General features: G+C 37.8%; 1 protein-coding gene across 5 annotated transcripts in view; it reads right to left on the reverse strand.

Annotated features, from left to right (window-relative positions):
* Positions 1–750: 750 nt before the first annotated feature.
* The window catches only part of LOC134213695 (probable G-protein coupled receptor Mth-like 1), a 401,130-nt gene continuing 379,760 nt past the window's right edge, over positions 751–22,120 (reverse strand). For 4 of the 5 annotated variants that reach the window (XM_062692973.1, XM_062692975.1, XM_062692974.1 and 1 more), the window contains exons 7-8: positions 13,009–13,210; positions 751–2,683 (exon numbers count right to left, since the gene is read on the reverse strand). In XM_062692973.1, coding sequence (XP_062548957.1) covers positions 2,483–2,683; positions 13,009–13,210 — 403 coding nt within the window. In that variant the 3' untranslated portion in view covers positions 751–2,482. The remainder of the gene's footprint in view (positions 2,684–13,008; positions 13,211–22,120) is intronic. The other variant, XM_062692977.1, reaches the window with a different exon arrangement.

Here is a 22,120-nt window from a genome sequence, read left to right on the forward strand (position 1 = left end):
GCATCTCTTCCTGGTAGCAAGCACTGCTCGTCAGATACCGAGGATGCAATTCGATGCTATTACTCGACTATAACAACTATATCAAACCGTCAAGAGCCATGCGAAGAAGGTACCGTCTATGCAAGGGTGGAATTTGAATTTGGTTAGAAACCAGAACGTGTTCATGTTCTACCCTCATCGAGGAAGTAGAACATCTGAAATGTGAATTCGGAATTGATTTGTCGAATCAGAAATGCATTTGGTTCCACTGTTGAACATCTTAGGAAGAAGTTTGACTTTCCGGTTGCCAAAACAAGCGACAGCTGCGATTTCTGGTTGAATGCATTCGAGAAATTGGCTTTCTGTGTTATATGTTTCGTGATTAGGTTAGTTTGCAAATTTATTGTGGCATGTTGCATAGAAGCTAGCATAAAACAAAAGTGAGTTAAAAACGTATTCATACACACATGAATAGTTATCATGCACTGAGAATGAGGTTGTTGTCACTAAGAGTTATAGGAACTTTTTCGATGTTACTGTAGTGTAGTTCAAATTTCACTACAACATGAAATTGCCAAACATCAACATCTATAATAATTAAATTACATACAGTACGAAAGAACAGAGTGATTCATCGACTTCGAGAATAATAAGTTACACCACGTGCCAAATTGATTGTGTACTTACATTAATCCAGCAATACTTACAATTGAATTTGAAAGAAACGGAGATTCTTCAAAACGTGGGCCCAAACAATTGCGCTTCACCGGGTTTGTTCTGTTTGTTTTGAATTGTAGAATTTATTTGGACAACGACAGTAGCGTTTCCATTTCCACTACATAAGGTACCCTATACTAATAATTATTAATCATTATTGTTCGTTTGTATGCATTCGAGTCTGCTTCAATTTTGGTCTACTGCTTAGAAGGTGCTTAGAGCGTCTAGTTAGGTGTTGGTGTGTAAAACTGTTATTATTGTGTATTGTAGCGCACTAATTCGAAGGTTGTTAATGTTCACATGATCTACAATCTAGTTTGTTTGTATATACGCGTTTATAACCATGCTGTTTATGAATACATTTTTAGCGACATTCTTTGTTTTTATTTTCATTTTCCGGACGTTTAAAAGTTAGTCATAGCACGTGTTACATTTGTTCTTCATGATTATATACTTTCTGTTCCGCTCATATTAGTCCTACACTAATTATTTCGTCCAGGGACTGCAAATACTGTATATGTATGAATTGATTGAAGATGCGTTCAGTTGATTCTTTCAATGAAAATCGTTTCTAAGTGAAGCGTGAAGATTATCGATAGTGAAGGGATTTAAATTCATCTAAGTTCCAAGAGAAAAAGGCGTATAGTGGAAAGATTGAAATAACTACTGAAGGAGTTGATTTCGCGTAGTGAGTATATACTGATAAGAGTTTCGTTTTCACGACTAGTGAAGAGACAGTGGTGTTTTGTTACAGCTTCTAAATGTATTGTACTTGTTTCGACTACTGCAGGATCATTGGCTGAGAATATGCCTTCAATTATGTTATCCATACGACTGACGTCACCGGTGGGCCCTTACATTATTGATCGCTGCCAAAGAATTACAAATCGGTTTGCTGGCGCTGCTAGCTGCTGTTTGTTAATTTCGACATTATATTAATATATTTCTCTAAAACACCTAAAATCCCGAAATACTAACGACTGTTTAAAATGGTTCCAAAACACGTCCGAAGAATGATCTGACTTTCGTCCTACACAATAGCTACATCTCAAAATATTACGACCCTACTAAGTTTGCGAATAGCTGATTCTATTTGTTCTCGTTTGGTCTATACTAAGTGTAGTGTTTGCTACATGTTCAGTCGGTTATCATAGCAATTCATGCATCATTGGCAGAGACATCCTTAACTTAAACAGAAAACAATGAATAAATATTACAATATGTACATAGAAGAAAGATTAACATATGCAACGGTAGAGGTAAGTAAGGAAAGGACAACTGCAATGAGTTTGTATTCACAAACTCATCAGTGAGCGAAGAAGGAAAAATATTAACCTACTAATTAAAGCTTTAAATTTTGCTGATAGAAAACTAATAGTTGTTTAACGTAAGCGATCACATTTCAGAAATATACAGAAAGCGCTGTAGGAAACGAAGCAGGTGCTTTAATAAAACAAATATGTACAAGATAAGTTAACATAGGATATTACCAATTTTGTCAAGTTTTTCTTCATCGGATTGCAATTCTTTAATCCAATCATCAATCTTTCTTGTTTACATACATGAAGCTATACTCATATTGGCAGTATTGTTGTAAATGCGTTCTAAATTTCTCAAAAAAAAAAACTGCTGACATTAGTGGAAGCATCTAGCCTACCAGTCAAAGTTCGATTCCTTTTAAAATTCCAATCTATTCCAACGTCGAAAGACATCCCAGGCCTTCTTCGGTCGAACGACCAAACTGCGTTACCTTGTGCGTGACCGCTTCGCTGTGATCATCGGGGACCTAGCAGACCGTTTCCATGGGCACCCGGTTGGTCTGGGAGTTGGTCGTCGTGGTCGTATTGTTGGTGCAGGTGTTATTCGTAATGGACTCTCCCATAGATGGCAGCCCATGGGAAGAGCTCGAGTGCTGCGGACCGTGGGTGGTGTTGGTGAACGAGCGGCCCGTCTTCGAGTTCCAGAGGCGCTTCATCGCGGACCAGACCTGTGGGTGGATGATTCCGGAAGAGAAATGGACAAGAGCGAAAAAAAAAACGAGGGATGAGATTTTGTAATAAATTTCAATTCGGATGCTGCAATCGTGCTTGCTTGGGTGTGGTTACACTGTAGACGGGCAACAGTGTCACATTATGGCAGGCAAGGAAGCAACATGTGTGCTCTTGTTATGCATTATTTAATAAAAATGGGTTTTTCATGTGCGAAAAATTAGAATAATTGGAAATAATGGCCGTTGGTTAAGGGTTAGGTGCCCGTCACCGGAGTTATGGCGAAAGAGGTTTTGAAATTTCCTGAGCGGTTTGCAATTGATGCTAATTGAGCAAAAGCTGTGTGCTTTGTCTCGAATATTACTCAAAGTTCTTGTCTATGAGTAGTGTCCCTGTAATGCTACACAGTTAAAATGTATGGCAATTTCAAAAGTATGCACATATTGCCATATAAACGCGACATACAATCGAACTTGCTGAAATCTTAATGGAGGACAGAAAGGGTGCTTGTAAAATTATTTAATTATAATGTAAATAAATCGAAAGTAGATGTTTTAAACGAAAATTATATTTTCTAATGTTGATAATTGTACAATTTGAAAGATTCGTATCGCCTTCATAAGATTTTTGAATATTATTTCTATTTACTAGTTAAGTTAGTTAGATTAAACATTCAAAAACGTTTGATGATTAATGTAAGCGAGATAGTGATCAGTTGAGAAATGTGTTTAATCACAAATTCTACTCATATGTCACTCAATAGTAAACTCTTACGTAAATCATCAAAAACTTCTTATTCTAAAACTTCTAAGTTTTTTTTTGTTAATATTGCTACAAATTGTAACCGGATTTTCCTACGCGAATTTTATTAGCATGTCCTTCATATAAATATTACTTTTTCATTCTATTCGAAAATATCAATAATCAATATTCCGACAATTCCGACAAATTTCGTCTTACCCGCCACCAAAATTCACCCCGCCAAAATTCTTTCGAAAATTTGTTGGTTCATGGATTCTTCCCAGGAAATCTTTCATAATTGTTTATAAAAATCTATCGTATATTTTCTGGAAGTTTCATTTTGAATCCCATTGGTAAATTCCTTCAGAGATTTTTCTTGGAATTCGATCGATATTTTTTCAGTAATTTTTATTTTGGTGTGACCAACAGATAACGAATTTTAATGAGTGCATTTCAGATAGTAATATATTTTTGGTTGAACTAAAATTCGCTAGCTTTTTTATATTTCCAATTGTTTCGATGAACAAAACAAAGTGCGAGCAGCAAAAAGTATATTTTCTTGCCATATTATATTCTGGACGCATTCGCTATCATAGCAACCCGAAGGGACTTTGACATTTCGAGGCGAAATCACTTACACATATCAGTAGGTACACAGCGACTGTGCGTTTCTTATACAACATTTTCACACAGATTGAGATTCTGTCGTGGCATCGCTGTTAAAAATGGTTCATGCGATTTGTAAATGACTTTGAGCGTGTAACCCTTTAATAAACTCCTTATGGAACTCGGAGAGTCGTTTAAAAATTCCTTCAGAAAATCCTTCAACAATCCCATACGACCCCTCACACCACTGGGAGATCACGCTTACGTCGTGATAACAATGATGAAATTCCTAAGGTCGAGGAGAAGTTGGTGAATCGCCGCCTTTGAGATAATCTAGAAGCAGGTGGGAGACTGGGCTCCTTACAGCACACGTTTCGCTCTGGATACAGCACTAATTTAGCTGGCCTAGGACACATCTTACAGGACGCCTTTCAGCAGAGCCAGCACGCGGGTCAGCTATCCCAAGAGCCTTCACCCACAATCTCTTCAATCGAGGCGAGTTCTGGATATAAGAAACGACTGGGGTCTAACCTTTCGCCTCGGGTATACCCCGTTAGGCATAAGTACGTTAGGCATAAAGACGTTAGGCATAATTACGATAGGCATAATGGACGTTAGGCATAATGGACGTCAGGCATAAAATGACCCAAAGAACAGCCCATAACATAAAGAAGGCAGAATTATGCCAAACGTCCATTATGCCTAACGTACATTATGCCTAACGTCCGTTAGGCCTAACGTCCATTATGCTTATCGTACTTAAGCCTAACGACTTTATGCCTAACGTCGCGGACCCTTTCGCCTCACATCCGAGCTGTAAATCGAAAACAAATCTAATCAAGACTCCGTCGCACTGAGGAGCATTTCAGTCCAAATCCTGGCCAAAAGTCAAACACAAAATTTTAAGATATTTGCTTATTATTTTTCGTTTTTGTACTCTTAAATAGTAATACTAATTTGCCATGGGATTTTTGAAACAATATTGATTACTTGTAAGCAATGCTGGCTGCCAAAAATTTACCAACATTTACATGCTAGTTTTATCGCAATTGTCCATGTAAAAATGTTTACGTTTTATCGTGTTTTTCTAGATTTTTGAAGATTTTTATGATGAAAATTTTTATAGGTACCAATAGCGAGGGTATGTAAAACGTTTTTAAGCAAGATTCGATTCAAAATTGCTATAATTGCTAGCTTTTTTTACAATAATATGTCTTACAAAACAAAAATTTTGATCAGGTTACAAACCAGATCAAGCAACAAAATTGTCAGTGTTGGAAAGATTGGAGTTTACTTAATAAATTCCACGAAAAACATTTCACGCATCCTCACGCAATCGTGACTTGTTTTTGTTTTAATATAGTAAAGTTTGATACAAAAGCCCAGCAAAAAACAAATATATATGATTTTTAGCGACAAAGCTTACATAAATAGTTCGCTTCCAAAGAAGAGTTAGATGACCACACCGATCCATAAAAAGCATACGCATTTTTCGGATGCAAAACGATGTTAAGAAATGAAGCTGTGGATTTACACTTCGTATCTATTTTATCTGCTCCATTGATTGTAATATCAATACAATATCCAGGGGCTTTAGCATGATCCGATGACAAATTTATGTAGTCGAAGTGAAAAAAACAAAACACATCTTTTCGGAATATTTAGTAAGTACCTAATAATTAAAGAATTAAGATTAACATTGAAATCATATATGAGTATACTCAATGGCGGAGTCAGAGAGGGCACGAATCGTTGCAAGCACGCTGTAGTTCTCAAAGGCAGCGTTATTGCCCCCAAAAGGTGCTCTATCGAATAACAATAACTGACGCCGCCAATAGTCATACGTCACTACTAGATAAACACAAAAAGCACAAAAAACAAAAAAAAATGCTTTGTTGTTTATTGAATGCATTTACAGACGACGATATGATTGACATAGTTTTGGCCACGCTTTTACACTGCGTTCTCCTATGTGCGTCGGCGAAACGGGCAGTCCATTAGTGACAGTAGTCTGCTATACGGCTTGACCCTAATTTGATACCTAACCGAAATTTTATTACCGACCTTCAACGAATACGTCTCCTGAGCAGGAGAAAAACAACTCAATCATACCTAATTCTGATATTCAACTTCTGTTATCGAGGTTGCCACTCCTGCTCGGGCTGGTTTGCTTCTGAATTGTTTCCATCTATACCACGGAGCGAAGAGTTGGCACTCCTCTACAGCCACTATCAACAGCTCCATAGCCCTACGTTTCAGAGGGGAGGATAATTCGGAGGCACTCAGAAAGTCGTTAGCAGAATGGTTCAATGCTGAATAAGGAAAACACGAACACTGGATGTATCTATTTCAAGCCGGTGTCATTGACCACATAAACTTTCATCAAGTTTCATAACACGAGAACTTATTATTTTATTTATTTATTCAGACTAAGGCCGAAGTGGCCTGTGCGGTATATAAGAGTCTTCTCCATTCGGCTCGGTCCATGGCTACACGTCGCCAACCACGCAGTCTACGGAGGGTCCGCAAGTCATCTTCCACCTGATCGATCCACCTTGCCCGCTGCGCACCTCGCCTTCTTGTGCCCGTCGGATCGTTGTCGAGAACCATTTTCACCGGGTTACTGTCCGACATTCTGGCTACGTGCCCGGCCCATCGCAGTCGTCCGATTTTCGCGGTGTGAACGATGGATGGTTCTCCCAACAGCTGATGCAATTCGTGGTTCATTCGCCTCCTCCACGTACCGTCCGCCATCTGCACCCCACCATAGATGGTACGCAGCACTTTCCTTTCGAAAACTCAAGTGCGCGTTGGTCCTCCACGAGCATCGTCCAGGTCTCGTGTCCGTAGAGGACTACCGGTCTAATTAGCGTTTTGTAGATTGTCAGTTTGGTACGGCGGCGAACTCTATTCGATCGGAGCGTCTTGCGGAGTCCAAAGTACGTACGATTTCCAGCCACTATGCGTCTCCGAATTTCTCTGCTGGTGTCATTTTCGGCAGTCACCAGTGAGCCCAAGTACACAAATTCTTCTACCACCTCGATTTCGTCACCACCGATGCAAACTCGCGGTGGGTGGCTCACATTGTCTTCTCTTGAACCTCTGCCTATCATGTACTTCGTCTTCGACGTGTTGATGACTAGTCCGATCCGCTTAGCTTCCCTCTTCAGTCTGATGTAGGCTTCCTCCATCTTCTCAAAGTTACGTGCCATAATATCTATGTCGTCGGCGAAACCAAATAGCTGGACGGACTTATTGAAAATTGTACCACTCGTGTTAATCCCTGCTCTTCGTATTACCCCTTCCAAAGCGATGTTGAATAGCAAACACGAAAGACCATCACCTTGCCGTAACCCTCTGCGGGTTTCGAAGGGACTCGAGAATGCCCTGAAACTCGAACTACGCACATCACCCGATCCATCGTCGCTTTGATCAATCGTGTCAGTTTATCCGGAAAACCGTGTTCGTGCATTAGCTGCCATAGCTGGTCCCGATCGATTGTATCATATGCGGCTTTGAAGTCGATGAATAGATGATGTGTGGGCACGTTGTATTCGCGGCATTTCTGCAGTACTTGGCGAATGGCGAACACCTGGTCCGTGGTGGAGCGTTCGCCCATAAAACCCGCCTGGTACTGCCCCACGAACTCCCTTGCAGTTGGTGCTAGTCGACGGCATAAAATTTGGGAGAGTACCTTGTAGGCGGCGTTCAGCAATGTGATTGCGCGGTAGTTGCTACAATCCAGCTTATCGCCCTTTTTGTAGATGGGACACACGACACCTTCCATCCACTCCTGCGGCAAAACTTCCTCCTCCCAAATCTTGGTAATGACCCAGTGCAGCGCTCTAGCCAGTGCCTCACCACCGTGTTTAAATAGCTCTCCTGGTAGTTGGTCAACCCCAGGGGCTTTGTTGTTCTTCAGCCGGCCAAACACGAGAACTTGCATGTTGTAAAAAGTACAACAGTCAGAAATTAAATGATCAGGGATTGAATCCAAACGAGAGACAGTTTTTTGCAAGCTGTCATGATAAAGAACAGTTCTTTACTGTTACTGATTCTGATTCAGAAGGCTATATATACCTCATGATAAATTTCTTTTAAAAAGCTCCAAACGCGGGGAGCACTGGTTCTGATGACGCATTTCAAATTGTTCTACACAAAATGAGCGAAAACAAAGCGAGAATCAGGATGCCTTTATTGAAGGCCTCGGCAAGAATCATCACTTCTCTGTGGGAGCTGCCTATCCGATTCTGCTTTTTTCGCACTTGTTATCATGGATTGTTATGATTCGGAACAGTTTTTGCCTTTCTCTTATCGTTATTCGTTATCTATTAAGCGCGATTTCTGCAAACCCAGTCCGTTATATTGAAACCAATTGAAATGATATCGACGTGATTTTTGTTTGGAAAATCATAGCGGGTATAGGGCAACCGAACCCTTAGTGGAGGTAGTAGGGTTGGTTTTATTGCGATTTTTCATAATTATACACTTTACGATGGTTTCAGTTGATGCGTCGAGCTTTAAATATCCTGTTAAATGCAACTTATCCCAAGATTTCGCTTGAAAAGATATTGAAAACGACTTTTTGTCTTTCTCGTACAACAAAGTTGTACCGAAAGGCTATCATTTCACTCCGAAAACGAACTTTTTATATAAGCGTCGGAGACCCATAGTGCTATATACCAATCGACTCAGCTCGACGAGCTGATCAAATGTCTGTCTGTCCGTGTGTATGTATGTGTGTACACAAAAGCTAAGAAAAACATCAGACAACTTTTCATATAGTAATCCTTAACCGATTTTCTCGCAACAAGTTGCATTTGAAAGGTGGTAAAGCCTAGTTGATAACTATTGAATTTTATAACGATCAACCGTTTCGTTTAAAAGTTATTAAGAAAATGGTAAATCGAGCTATATTAGCTTCATATTAAAGGTTGGTGTCCTGGCTCGCTTCTTTTTGGTAAAAGAAAAATCACAAAAACAAGAAACAAACCAAATTGCTTTTCATTGCTTTGTTTTTGATGGGATGAAAATAGGAGCTATGGGATGAAGTGCCGAACCGTTGCCCTATGAAACCACAAGTTTGGTTCGATATCTCGGTATCTATAGGATTTAGAAAGTTGCCGTTTTTTACGAAGGTGTTCGGGGGTGAAAAACCAATATGTTGATAAACTGCTAAGTTTTGAACTCATCCGCAAGGTGGCGCAAATGTATATGACAAATCAGTTTGATAGGATATCTCGGGATCTTTTGGATTTAGAAAGTTACCATCTTCTACAAAGCTGTTCGAGGATTGGAAATCAATATGTTGAGAAACTGTTTAGTTCAGAGTTCATCCGCGAGGCAGCGCTAGTTTATATGAGAAATCAGTCTGATGCGATATCTCGGGATCTATGTGAATTAGAAAGTTGACGTCTTCCACAAAGTTGTTCGTGAATTTGAAACCAATATGTTCAAAAACTGTTAAGTTTATGATTCATCCGCAAGACGGCACTAACGTATATTAATTTTCAGATTGGTTTGATATCTCGAGGTCTGTGGAAGTGGTATACAGAAAGATTCCGACTTCTGCGAAGTAGTTCGGAGATGATAAACCATCTAGATGAGAAACAGTCTAGTTTTGAATTCATCCGGAAGGCTGGTTCTATCACAAACGTCTGAATGACCTAAACCCGAGCTCCATTTGCCTGAATAATAAACACCCGAGTAGACCAGATGTCCGAAAAGACCAAACACCCGAATGGACCATTTGACCGAATCAAGTTGGGGGTGCTCAATACGCGAAATTATTAGGTTTTCGAAATTGATTTAAAATAGTTCCCGTGAACCAAAATTTATGAAATTTTAGACTTAAACTGAGTCTAATAATAAATTCAAAATCTTCTTCTATATAATAAAAATGAGTTGAAATTTCCTTCCTGACGATTTAACTCGCGAACGGGTTGACCGATTTGTAAGATTTTTTCCCTAATTGATTCGTTTTTGGGTCCGCAAGGTTTGTATATACAAAAAGTTGGTGGATTTAATGGGGAAATGTAAAAAAATCATTAGAATACAATTTTGGGCCAGCTGTTGAGGAAAACAAAACAAACGCATGGAAATTGATCTAGAGTGCGGTGCTGCAAATAGTTCATTGTGACGTTTGCAACACCCGGGCAAAGCTGGGTTTCTTTCGCTAGTAAGTAATAATCTCAATATCTCCAAAAACCCAATTGGAGATGCAGGAAAAACGCGTTTCTTGTTCAATTTTCAATAGGAAACAATGGGAAAGCATTCCCCGTCGAATGCAACTTATTGCAAGCAAATCGGTCAACGCTTTGTTCCAAGAAGTGTGTGTATAATGACTAGACATGCCCAAAGAACAAAAATATTAAATAAACTCATTATTTCGAACAATTATGTCAAACTAATTATAAAAACTGCCTTAAAACGTTATTAAAAATAAGTTAAGGGACAAGTAAAACGATATTGAATGATTTATCAATAAAATAAGGGTGCCCATAACCGAACCAATAAAGGTGCCCACAACCGAATTTCGCAGCCTTTTTGGAACAAGAAGAAAAAAAAATTCGTGCTTAAATTTTGATGGCCATCGACATTGGGCCTCAAAATAGATTAAATTTACTGTGTAAATACGCATTAGAACTCACTTTTTGAATTAAATCCTTTAATTTATGACACTTTGAAAAAGGCCAAAAAAAACTTTCGTGTTGTTTTTCTTGTACGAAAAATTTATTTGTTTCTAGTTCAAAGTAGAGATGCCCATCCGGTTTGATATTGAGCACAAAATATCATGCTATTATAGCAAACAAATGACGGTTGTCAGAATGACAGCATCTCTTATCTGTCAAAAGATACATAGGGGTGCCCATAACCGAACGGTGCCCTTAACCGAACCTCCTCCCCTACTTATGGCTAACGTCGCAGACCCGTACGAAATGACAATTTTTACGGACTTCCGGATCATCTGGAAGGTCGTCTGGAGGCCACCATAGTTTGATAAGTACTGCGAACTAACTCCAAAACCACAATCAGAAATAGTTTAAAAAAATTGCGCTGCTATAGGACGAACTTCCAAAACGACCAAAACGACATTCCGGATTATACCTAATGTAAAGCGGAATCCTATTCTACCTCAACTAGTCGTACTACGGCTGGAACTCAATTTCACTAAATGAAAAATACACAGGATTCTGTTTTTACATGATTTTTTTCCCTCGTATTTTTGATCGTGTGACTTCAATTTGCCACCAAAATCTTTGCAACATGTTTAAAAAAATCCTAAATAATTCAAAGAAAAATCACATGGTAATTAATATGCGTTAATCATTTAGGATGGGTGCAAAATTGAAAAAGTGTAAATCGTGTAAAAACAGAATCCAGTGTAATATGATTGCCAAATGTGAACCACGATTTGTAAACCACTAACCAACAGGCTGTGACACGATTTATCTCAACAATCCATAGCAAGGCTATACTAAAATCGTGAGTAGATGTTAATTCTGTGATAATTATTATTTGCTGCTGAATTGGCATCAAACACTCTATAAAAAAATCTCTCGGATTTAACAATGCCACTGCCCCAAAAAATATTAATCGTTTCAGTCTAGTGGTGTGGTAACAGCACAATATGTACTGCGACAAATCCTCGTTGGTCAGCACCTTTAACCCCATCGGACTCCAGCCCCACAGCCACCAAATTACAACTCTAAAAAAGAGCACAATTTCGCCTTACTGACACTCCCCAGCGCAACAACGAAAAAAAGACCAAAATACAATTCCCTCATTGGGACCTGACTAAATGAGATTTTGCGGTTGCGGGCGGTCGGCTTTGTCTAATAAGAGAAGGGTTCCAGGTTTCGGTCTGCAGCAGCCAGGAATGGGAATGGATATAAATTTGCACACTAGTTTATATACGGTTGCAGTCAAAAGATAAGAGGTGTGCTTGGAATAGAAAAAAATCTATTTATTCACCCAAAACGGTGATGGTACCTGTCTCTGCTGTTCGGCAAATATATTTTTTGGAAGAGCTACAATTTGTTTCATCACTTAACAAGGGGCTGTTTAACTAATAATGCAAATGCCAATAATAGTTGTAACTATGAGCGATCTTGATTGATTCTCTATGAGCGATGACTTGATTCAAGGAAACAAGACAAATACCTCAAAACTAACCTCATTTGTTATATAAAATCCTTAATGATTTAGTGTATTCCCAACATCTGATGCATCTTATAGTATTTCAATCTCGATGAGCCTCTCAATAAAATTAGTTCAATTAAGCATTCAATTCTGAGGACATTCTGTTTAACACAGACTGTTATGGGTGATTAAGAATATCTCTAATTGCTATTGAAAGGATGACCTACTTCACAATGTGTTAATATTAAAGGCCAAATTCACAATACATAACTTGGTATTCAGAATAAAATTGTACGTATTCGTACTTTATAACTATTAAAAACATACTAAACAATCAACTCATACTCATGTCAATTTTCATAGTTGAAAGAAAAATAAAAACTTGCACGAACGGCACAACCGGGAGCCGGCACCAGTTAATTATTATGTGTCCTGGGGGAATCATTTGGGGATTTTACAGAGTTTATTCCACTCCCGCTGCTAGCTTAGCGAAACGGATCCAGCGCAAGTTTGTCGGAAAATTGTCATCACTATTCGGGGAGTAGTTCTGGCTTGGTTATTGAATATGACCCAAATGAGAGTTATAACTTGGGGGTTACATAAAGTTATCTAAATGGCGTTTAGATTTTAAATGTTTACGGTCGGTAAAGTGGAACGAGATACAGTTACTTGATAGCAAAATACAGCTTCTTGAGGCTTATTTTAGCCACCTGATGTCCCTCAAAGCGAAGCAAATAAAGTTTTCTAGATTCCGACTACAAAACAGTCAAAAAAATACATATGTCGGATCAAACTTGAAATAATGACATAGACTTAGGAGTAAAACCTCACTCACCTGCGGTTGACAGCCCACGACGATGAAGATGAACACCCCCTGCAGTGCGTTGATCAGATCCGTCACCAGCCAGATGTAGTCCGGTCCGCCGAACACCCAGCTGGCCACATCGGCGACCCAGGTGACCCCCATGACGACGACCAGCTTCATGCAGACACGACCCAGGGCAGCGCTGTAAGAGGGAGAAGAAACCAGACCGCGGCTAGTTGTGAGAAGAGGACCGTGTGCGTGGGTTGGTGGTTGGTTGGTTGGTTGAGGATGGAGGGTGAGTGATGTCCACCATCCGTCCGCCATTGCGTTGTTACACGTTATCAGGCAGGAGAAACATAAAAACGCATAAAAAAAGAGGGAGAAAAGAACAGAAGGCAACAGAACAGAAACGGCGATTAGTAGCTAAGCTCATGCTAACATGCGGGATAAGTGTTGTCAGGTTTGAGTGATGGAAGGGACGGGTTGACAGGAATTAGACCGGTGTTGGGTTGGATGCAAGGATGTACAGTTAGGTATTGTGAGGTTAGGATCTGGGTACGAGCATTTACTAGATTCGGCAATTTTATTATGTAAAAACATTTGAACAACGAAGAAATAAATAAATAAGGAATGCTATTACCGCCTTTCTTTCCCCTATACAGTCAGTCCTCCATGAGTCGATACGGAAGGGATCAGGGAAATATCGAAATGTGGAAATCTTTGGAAATAACGAGTCGAGTCAAGTACGAGACTCTGAAGACGACCGTACAGTTGAGGTCGAAACTTCGTATTTGTAAAAGTAATACGAAGTGTTGGAATTAAAATTTAATTCGAAGTTTTTAATGGAATTGTTCTAAACTCGTCTTATGACAGTGAAAACATTCCACTAAAAAAAGAGTTAAATATTTTTTTTTGGAAATCTGTTTGGAGGGACCATCACAGTAACCCTATTTTTTTAATATGGCATATTTTGCTTGCATGAGCCGATATGGAGTCATAGAGCATCGACTCATGAAAATTTGACTGTACCGGGGACTCAAAACGAGGGGCACGTGACCCACAATTTTCCGGAAATTTGAATACATACGCCAAAATTGGTCTAAAAAACTGATTTTCAACTATTTTCGATGAATCCTGAAAGAATTCCTGGAGGAATTTTTAAATACTGGGAAGCTAGATGAATTTTTCGAGATTTCCATTAGGAATTCCTTCATAGATTTCTTTGAAAATTCCGATGAAAAATCCTTAGGAAATTCTTTTAATGTTGTTTTTGTTTTTTTTTTGCCTAGGAACTTTCGTAGGAATTTCTGGAGAAACTCCCGAATGCATTTTTGGTAAAATATAGAAAGGAATTTTCAGAGTATTTTACGAAGGAATCACTCAGGGAGTATCCCGTAATTAATTCTATGTAATTCTATGCAAAATTTTCCAGATTATTGCTGGAAGAGCTTCCTGGATGAGTTCTTATAATCTCAGGAGATTTCCGGAACAATAAGGAATTACTATGAAAATTCTAAATATATTTCCGAAGGATTTTCTGGATGAGTTGCTAAAAGACACACCCATGAAATGTCTTAAGGAACTTCCACAGAAATTTCTGGAGCAATTTCCGTCATAAATTCCTGGAATATTTCAGAAGTAATTACTGAAAGAATTATCAAAGAAATTTCTGGTGAAATTCCTCAAGAATTTTTGAAGAAATAGCTTATGGAACTCCTAAAGAAATTTCCGAACGAAAACCTTCCTAATTCCAAAATTTCCAAAGGAATTCTTAAAAAATTGTTCACAGAATTCCTAAAGATATGCCTAACAGAATTTCCGATGGAGTTTACAAATGAATTTTAAACGAATTCTAGCATGATTTTTTAAAACGTCGTATGTCCAAAAGAGAGACTCTTTCATTACGCTCTCTTTCACTAATATCAAAGCTAATTTTGCATATTTTACAACATTTCCACCTCAGCACGCTAGACAAAGTAAATGTTAGTATGGCTTCGTAATAATCGAAAGAGAAAGTAAACAAAGAGAGCCACTCTTTTGGACTTACGACGTTTTCAAAAATGGAGAAATTTTGAAGAAATTTCCGAAGAAAATCCCAAAGAAGTTTTCAGAACAATGCCTCAGGGAGTTTTCTAAAGTTTTCCAAGAGAGAGGAATTCCTGGAGGAAGTTCTGAAGGAATTCTTGAGAGACTCCTAAGAAATTCTGAAAATTATTCAGCAAAAGAATTTTTGGATTTATTTCCCGAGCAATTTCAAGAGGATTTCTGAAGGAATTCCCGAAGGAATTCCTGGAAAAATGTCCAAAGGTAATTTTGGAATGAGTGTGTTTTTAGAGAATTTCTTAAGGTATTTACGAAAGAAGTTCTGACAGATTTTTCGAAAGAATTTCTGGATCCTTCAGTAGACCGGATTGAGTGTAATTCATCATGAAGTGTGATGAAGTAGGATTTTAAGCCATCCTAACAGAATTCCGTCATATGGACCTCGGCGAAAGTTCATTCGGTAATTGGCACATTTCGCGAAATGTCGCATTAGCAAAATGGTAGGGGAAGGTGGTCGGTTGTCGGCACCCTTTTGTTTTTGTCCTTAAATATCGTCCAATTGCACAAAGTGGTGATATTTGCATACTAATGGAAGCATATAGGCATAAGCTAATAATTAGTGGAGAGATTTGTTTGTTTTCTATTCTATTCTATTCTATTCTTTCGAAAAAGGTGGTCGATTGGTGGCATTCAATATTGAACCACAAAATAGAGTAAATTTGATTTGTAAATACGTAATACCATTTCGATCGTTATAGTATGGTTTATAGCACTAAGCAAATGACCAAAAAAATTTTGGAGTGGGTTTTCACTTGACAAAAAAATGTTTTCTCTGTAAAACTAAACAAAAGTTTCTATATGCTTCGGAAATGGACACAACAAGATCGTGCTTACATAGCACACGTATGGAAAATGTCAAAATGACCACATCTGTTTTCTGTCAAAAGTTACGACGGGGTGCCGACAACTGACCAGTGCTGGCAACCGACCACCTTCCCCTATACAATTATCATTTACACTTTTGACTTGTTTTGCGAAATAACTTGCCTCAGAATGAGCCATCTACGATTAGACTGATAAAAAAATATCCACATTCATGTCTTAGTCGATGAATGATATAAGTTTGAGAATTATTTTTCAGGTGAATGTCACGTTTTGAAAAAAGTTCTTTGGTTAACAGTTTCATTCCGGCAAACGGAGAATACTGCCATGAATTGGAATGATATCGCAAATCATTTCAAGACAAAATAACCAAGTTTGTAGAACAATAATTAGGCAGTTGCTGCGTTCAAGTTATTTGTCATAAATCTTGTAATGACACAAAGTGTAGATTACCCACGCTTTTTTTTTCTTCACCCACGTAGACTATCGTAACTTTCCAATTTTTTTCTGAATTTCTGGGTAAAGTTTTGACATTCCGATTACAATTTCAAGAATCGAATATATATCCAACATCAAAATGATTAAATTTTGCTGATATTTTTTCAGCCATTTCATGCAAAAGTAATACACTCATGTCATTAATTATCTTGTAGTACTTTAAAATGTGTTTCATTGAAGTGTTGCTTTGATTTTTATTAGGTCTTGCTTTAGAACACAATGTGGGAATGAAGTAAGCCTGAATAAATCATTCGCATTTTTTGATTAAATTGATAGATAAAGTAAAATGTATTTCTTATTTCATAATAAAAATAAATAAACAAACTAAAATATTTTCAAATCACAATAATAAAAAAAAGATAACAAATTCGAAATTCAATCGTAGAAGAAGCATATAAGAAGCTATTGAACAGAAATTTGAAATTCAATCGTAGTAGGCTGACAGGAAATTCTAAATTGTGCGAAGGGTGATAGAATACCTACCCTTCACCCTATGTCACCCTTCGCACAATTTAGAATTTGCTGTCAGCCTACTGCAATTGAATTTCAAATTTCTTTTCATTAGCTTCTTATATATGCTGGCATTTCAAATACCTACTACGATTGAATTTCAAATTTGTTATCTTTTTTTCATTATTGTGATTTGAAAATATTTTAGTTTGTTTATTCATTTTAAAGGGTGTACGGAATCAAATTGCATCACTTTGATCTACTCGCCAACAACTAGTCTATCAACCAATTGTAATGAATTTTTCAGGGACCGAAATACAATATATAAGCTTTGACGCTATAAGCGTATAACTGTTTCACTTTAATCCTTAAATACATCCAAATGTTGAAGCTTTTTCCTTAAATGAACTCATAAGATTTTGTACATGTTCTTAACTAACATTTTTCATCCTGCAATCCAGCCCAACTAAAAAAAATAACTAATTTTATTGTCTCAGTCGATTGTTTAACTTTAAAAAAGTCAACTTTACCAAAGAAACCATATTTTTTGACGCCTATAACTATTACAAAAATCGAAAACAAAAACTCAAAAAAGTGCTGTAGTGTGAACCGGCCTGAACAATGAGATTGAGGCTCTCCCAAAATCTGACAAATATAAGTCCAAAATCGGATTTCAGCGCTTTTCTGATTTTGGTTTTTTACTATAAAAGCAACAAAACAGAAAGTTTTTTGGAAAGTTTACCTGTAATAGTCGGATGATCGAAAATGTTGACGTTGGAGTTAGAAACCAATACGAAATGTTGACGCGAAAGGCCAAATCAACACTTTATGTTCCGTAATGATCAATTTCCGAGGCTTCCGAAGCTTGTGTTTTCATTCCAGACCAGTATCTTTCGATCGGCCGCAATTCTGGTGATGTTGGGGTCAAAGGCACAAAATTGGATTACTAACATCTTTTTATAAGATGTGGAATATGGAGGTGAATGCGCAAGATTTATTTACACACATCCTGTTCCTTCGGCTGTATTTTCGAAACTACTGGAAAATTCATAATGAAATTCACGCAGTGTGAATAACACATGCTGAAGCCGTCTTCCACAAAATTTCGCTAAAATCAGCCCAGGAAGCGAAATGTTATCGACTTTTGGAAGTGATGCAATTTGATTCCGTACACCCTTTATTATGAAATAAGAAATACATTATATATATCAATTTAATCAAAAAATGCGAATGATTTATTCAGGCTCACTTCATTCCCCACAAACAATTTTTAAAAATCCTTCAAGAAAGTTCGAAACTAAGCAAATGACGGAAAAGCCAATACGCGATTCATTACTGGGCAGTAGGCCTTGCCACTTTTATGTTCGAGCTGCAGACATAATGCGCTTCAAACATAAATAATGACAGAAATATAGTTTTTCAGGAAAAAGGGACGTTTGGCCGAATAGGGAATTTGACCGAATAGGACATTTTGCCGAATAGGACATTTAGCCGAAAAAGACATTTGGCGAATAGGTCATTTGACCGAGAAGGACATTTGGGCGAATAGATCAGTTTAAAAGTGATAAATGAGGAGTGCGAAGTGAGACGTCTCACTACTCACTTTTCATTTCTAACTGCTCATTGTAAAAAGTGAGAAGTGAATAGTGAGACGTCTCACTTGTTTTTTAAGATACATTTTGAGGACTGAAAGATTCTATGGCAATTTATAGCAGGTTCCGGGTGCTTTTAGAAAGTAACATCGGTCCAGGACGTATGGCCAAATTCCTGACCGTTTTTGGGGAAATGGTCATATCTGTGGGTATTCCTGCCGGATTCTTAATCTGCAGCCAGCATTGCAAAGTGGTGCGTTTGGCTAAAATCGTGAACTTTTTATTTTACCACTTCAGGGTGTTATTTTTTTGCATCGGTGTCTTCGGGAATAAATTTCACAAAAATATGGCGCATCGAATGACGGAAGTAATTTTTGCCACAGGTGGCGCTGCAAAATGTAGCTTCTTTAATACACGATTTTAAAACATGGTGTCTTTGGAAAAGTTGTAGTGTAATTTATTATGAATTTTATTGCTGACGACACCGAGTGTCTATCATCGTTTTTGCAATAGGGGTGTTTTTTATGGACAGACCCTAAAAAAACAGTATTTAAAGATATTTTCGAGACTAAAAGTTTCAGGTCAATACAATGTTCTACAAAAATGTATATATAATCAAAATAGACCACTTTCTGGAAGAAACCAGGGATGTTTTTTGCAAACATGACTTGTTATCGGCGATTTAGGGTCGAAAATAGTGATATTTGAAGACTTCATATGCAACAGAGGGGCAAATTGGGGCAAGGAAATTCCCACAGGATTTAAAATATCTGGTCTGTAGTTTCATATGCATATAATTATGTCTGTCTCCACGTGTATCCAAACAAGTATTTCTAAATTTCATAAATCGACATTTTCAACTGATATTTATATAATAATTGAGATTTCACCACACTGCATACCACGCTGTTGAATGTTAATGTTAAAAGAAGTGCAGCGTGAAGCTGGTTTTCTGTTCTCTTCATCCAATCATTTCACAAAATGCAAATCTGACGTCATACGCTCCTAGAGATGTCGTAAAATCCCGAATAATCGATTACTCTTTATTCTTGTCGATTATTGAATCGATCCATCGTTGGGCAGTAATCGATTTAAAATTAATCGATTATCACAACGATGAATCGGTTAATCGATTAATTTGCGACTTTTTAGAGATGTCGTTAATTCCCGATTAATCTATTAGTAACTCATCAATTATTCTCGATTCTTGTCGATTATTGAATCGATTAACCTTTGGTAAGTAATCGATTCAAAATAATTCGATTATCTCAACGATTAATCGATTAATTGAAATGTATATATATATGATAGCACCTGAATGCTGGCAGTTGGTGTGTAGAAAACCAGCTACTGCTTGGGATTCATTGTTAAGTGTATAATGTTAAAGTGTCAACCCATTCATTCTCTCGCTTAGCGTTAAAGAGATGTCGCAAATTATTCGATTACTTCGATTATTCGATTCATCGTTGTGATAATCGATTAATTTTAAAACGATTATTACCCAGCGATGAATCGATTCAATAAGAATAAAGAGTAATCGATTATTCGGGATTTTACGACATCCCTAGTAGCGTATGACGTCAGATTTGCATTTTGTGAAATGATTGGATGAAGAGAACAGAAAACCAGCTTCACGCTGCACTTCTTTTAACATTAACATTCAACAGCGTGGTATGCAGTGTGGTGAAATCTCAATTATTATATAAATATCAGTTGAAAATGTCGATTTATGAAATTTAGAAATACTTGTTTGGATACACGTGGAGACAGACATAATTATATGCATATGAAACTACAGACCAGATATTTTAAATCCAGTGGGGATTTCCTTGCCCCAATTTGCCCCTCTGTTGCATATGAAGTCTTCAAATACAGTCGCCTCTCCACATCTCGATATTGAAGGGACCATCGAGATAAGGAGAGATCGAGGAATGGAAGGAAAATTGAAATGGGTACTAGATCCAAAAAAGCTCGTTGCTATGAAAAACGACAACAAAACAAATGTCGTTTCCTGTTGTTGATGTGTTTGTTATTGCCCAAAGATGGTCTAGTAGCCTAAAAATCTGACCATATCGACATAAGGAAAGTGAATCCTGAACAAAATATGATCAGAACCCATCGAGATAGGGAGGTTATCGAGATGTAGAAAGCCCAAATATATGTAGATCGAAGGGACTGAGGAAATCATCGACATAGGGAGAGATATCGAGATATAGAACATCGAGATGTGGAGAGTCGACTGTATCACTATTTTCGACCCTAAATCGCCGATAACAAGTCATGTTTGCAAAAAACATCCCTGGTTTCTTCCAGAAAGTGGTCTATTTTGATTATATATACATTTTTGTAGAACATTGTATTGACCTGAAACTGGTAGTTTCGAAAATATCTTTAAATACTGTTTTTTAGGGTCTGTCCATAAAAAACGCCCGTATTTCAAAAACGATGATAGATGGACACTCGGTGTCTTCAGCAATAAAATTCATAATAAATTACACTACAACTTTGCCAAAGACACCATATTTAAAAATCGTGTATTAAAGAAGTTACATTTTGCAGCGCCACCTGTGGCAAAAATTGGAACTACAACTTTTCGTCATTCGATGCGCCATATTTTTCTAAAATTTATTCCCAAAGACACCGATGCCAAAAAATAACACCCTGAAGTGGTAAAATAAAAAAGTTCACGATTTTAGCCAAACGCACCACTGTGCATTGGTCAGAAAATAAATTCTAGTTTCCGTGGAAAGCATAAAACATGATGAAAGTAAACGCCACATAAAAGGACAAGCAGAGGAAAAAATCGTTTTTTTTAAATACCCTTAGAAAATTGTAGCAGTTACTGCTCGATCATATTGCTGAAGATATGTTCAAAGAACCCTCGCAAATTGTATGTTTTCTACTAACACAACTTCCAGACAGAACCAGGTGTAATTCACACTCTGTGCCTGAATATCATCTACATCTACTCTACTTAAAAGTCTCATATGACACAATCGATCGAGACCAGCTATATCCTGATAAACTAATACAACTAATACAACTGACTAAGGCGAATATGGGTAGTGTAATATGCATAGTTCCCAGTTTCAGAGACGCTTCTTTTGGAATGCGCAGAGGATAACGGCAAAGTGATTGTCTTTCGTGTATGCTACAAACATCAGATCATATCATAAGTAAAAATCGACTAAATTCATGCCAGCTTGATGCTGTACTGCGCCCTAATCGATGATGCTTTTTAGATCGTTGAATTTTGTCGCTCGCCAATGAGAGACAACTGAGCGAAGGAAATCACTTGGTTACCGAACAATGTTACCACACGTTGTTCGAAAAATCTTTTCAGACATTAAGAAAATGTAGTCCGCTATGAGAATAGAACTTTGATACTTTCTCTCCTCCATCCCAGTAACTTGAAAGCAGAGTGAATGAAGCAGAACACGTTAGGTGTTTTGATGCTTGAATCCAAGTTTCAAAGTGCTCGCGTTTCGGGGGCACACCACTTGATACGGAGGCAGCGCACAACTGTCATATTTGTTGATTTAGCTTTGCTGCTTCGAACATCGCCGACACTTTGATTAAATAGAGTTTGTAGCCGTACCAAACGGGCTATCTACTCTACATTATGCTCATTATATCGGTATATCGGTATTATATGGCTACGAAACTTTGACAATGCT

Source organism: Armigeres subalbatus, chromosome 2 (genome assembly GCF_024139115.2).
Source record: "Armigeres subalbatus isolate Guangzhou_Male chromosome 2, GZ_Asu_2, whole genome shotgun sequence".
Taxonomy (NCBI): domain Eukaryota; kingdom Metazoa; phylum Arthropoda; class Insecta; order Diptera; family Culicidae; genus Armigeres; species Armigeres subalbatus.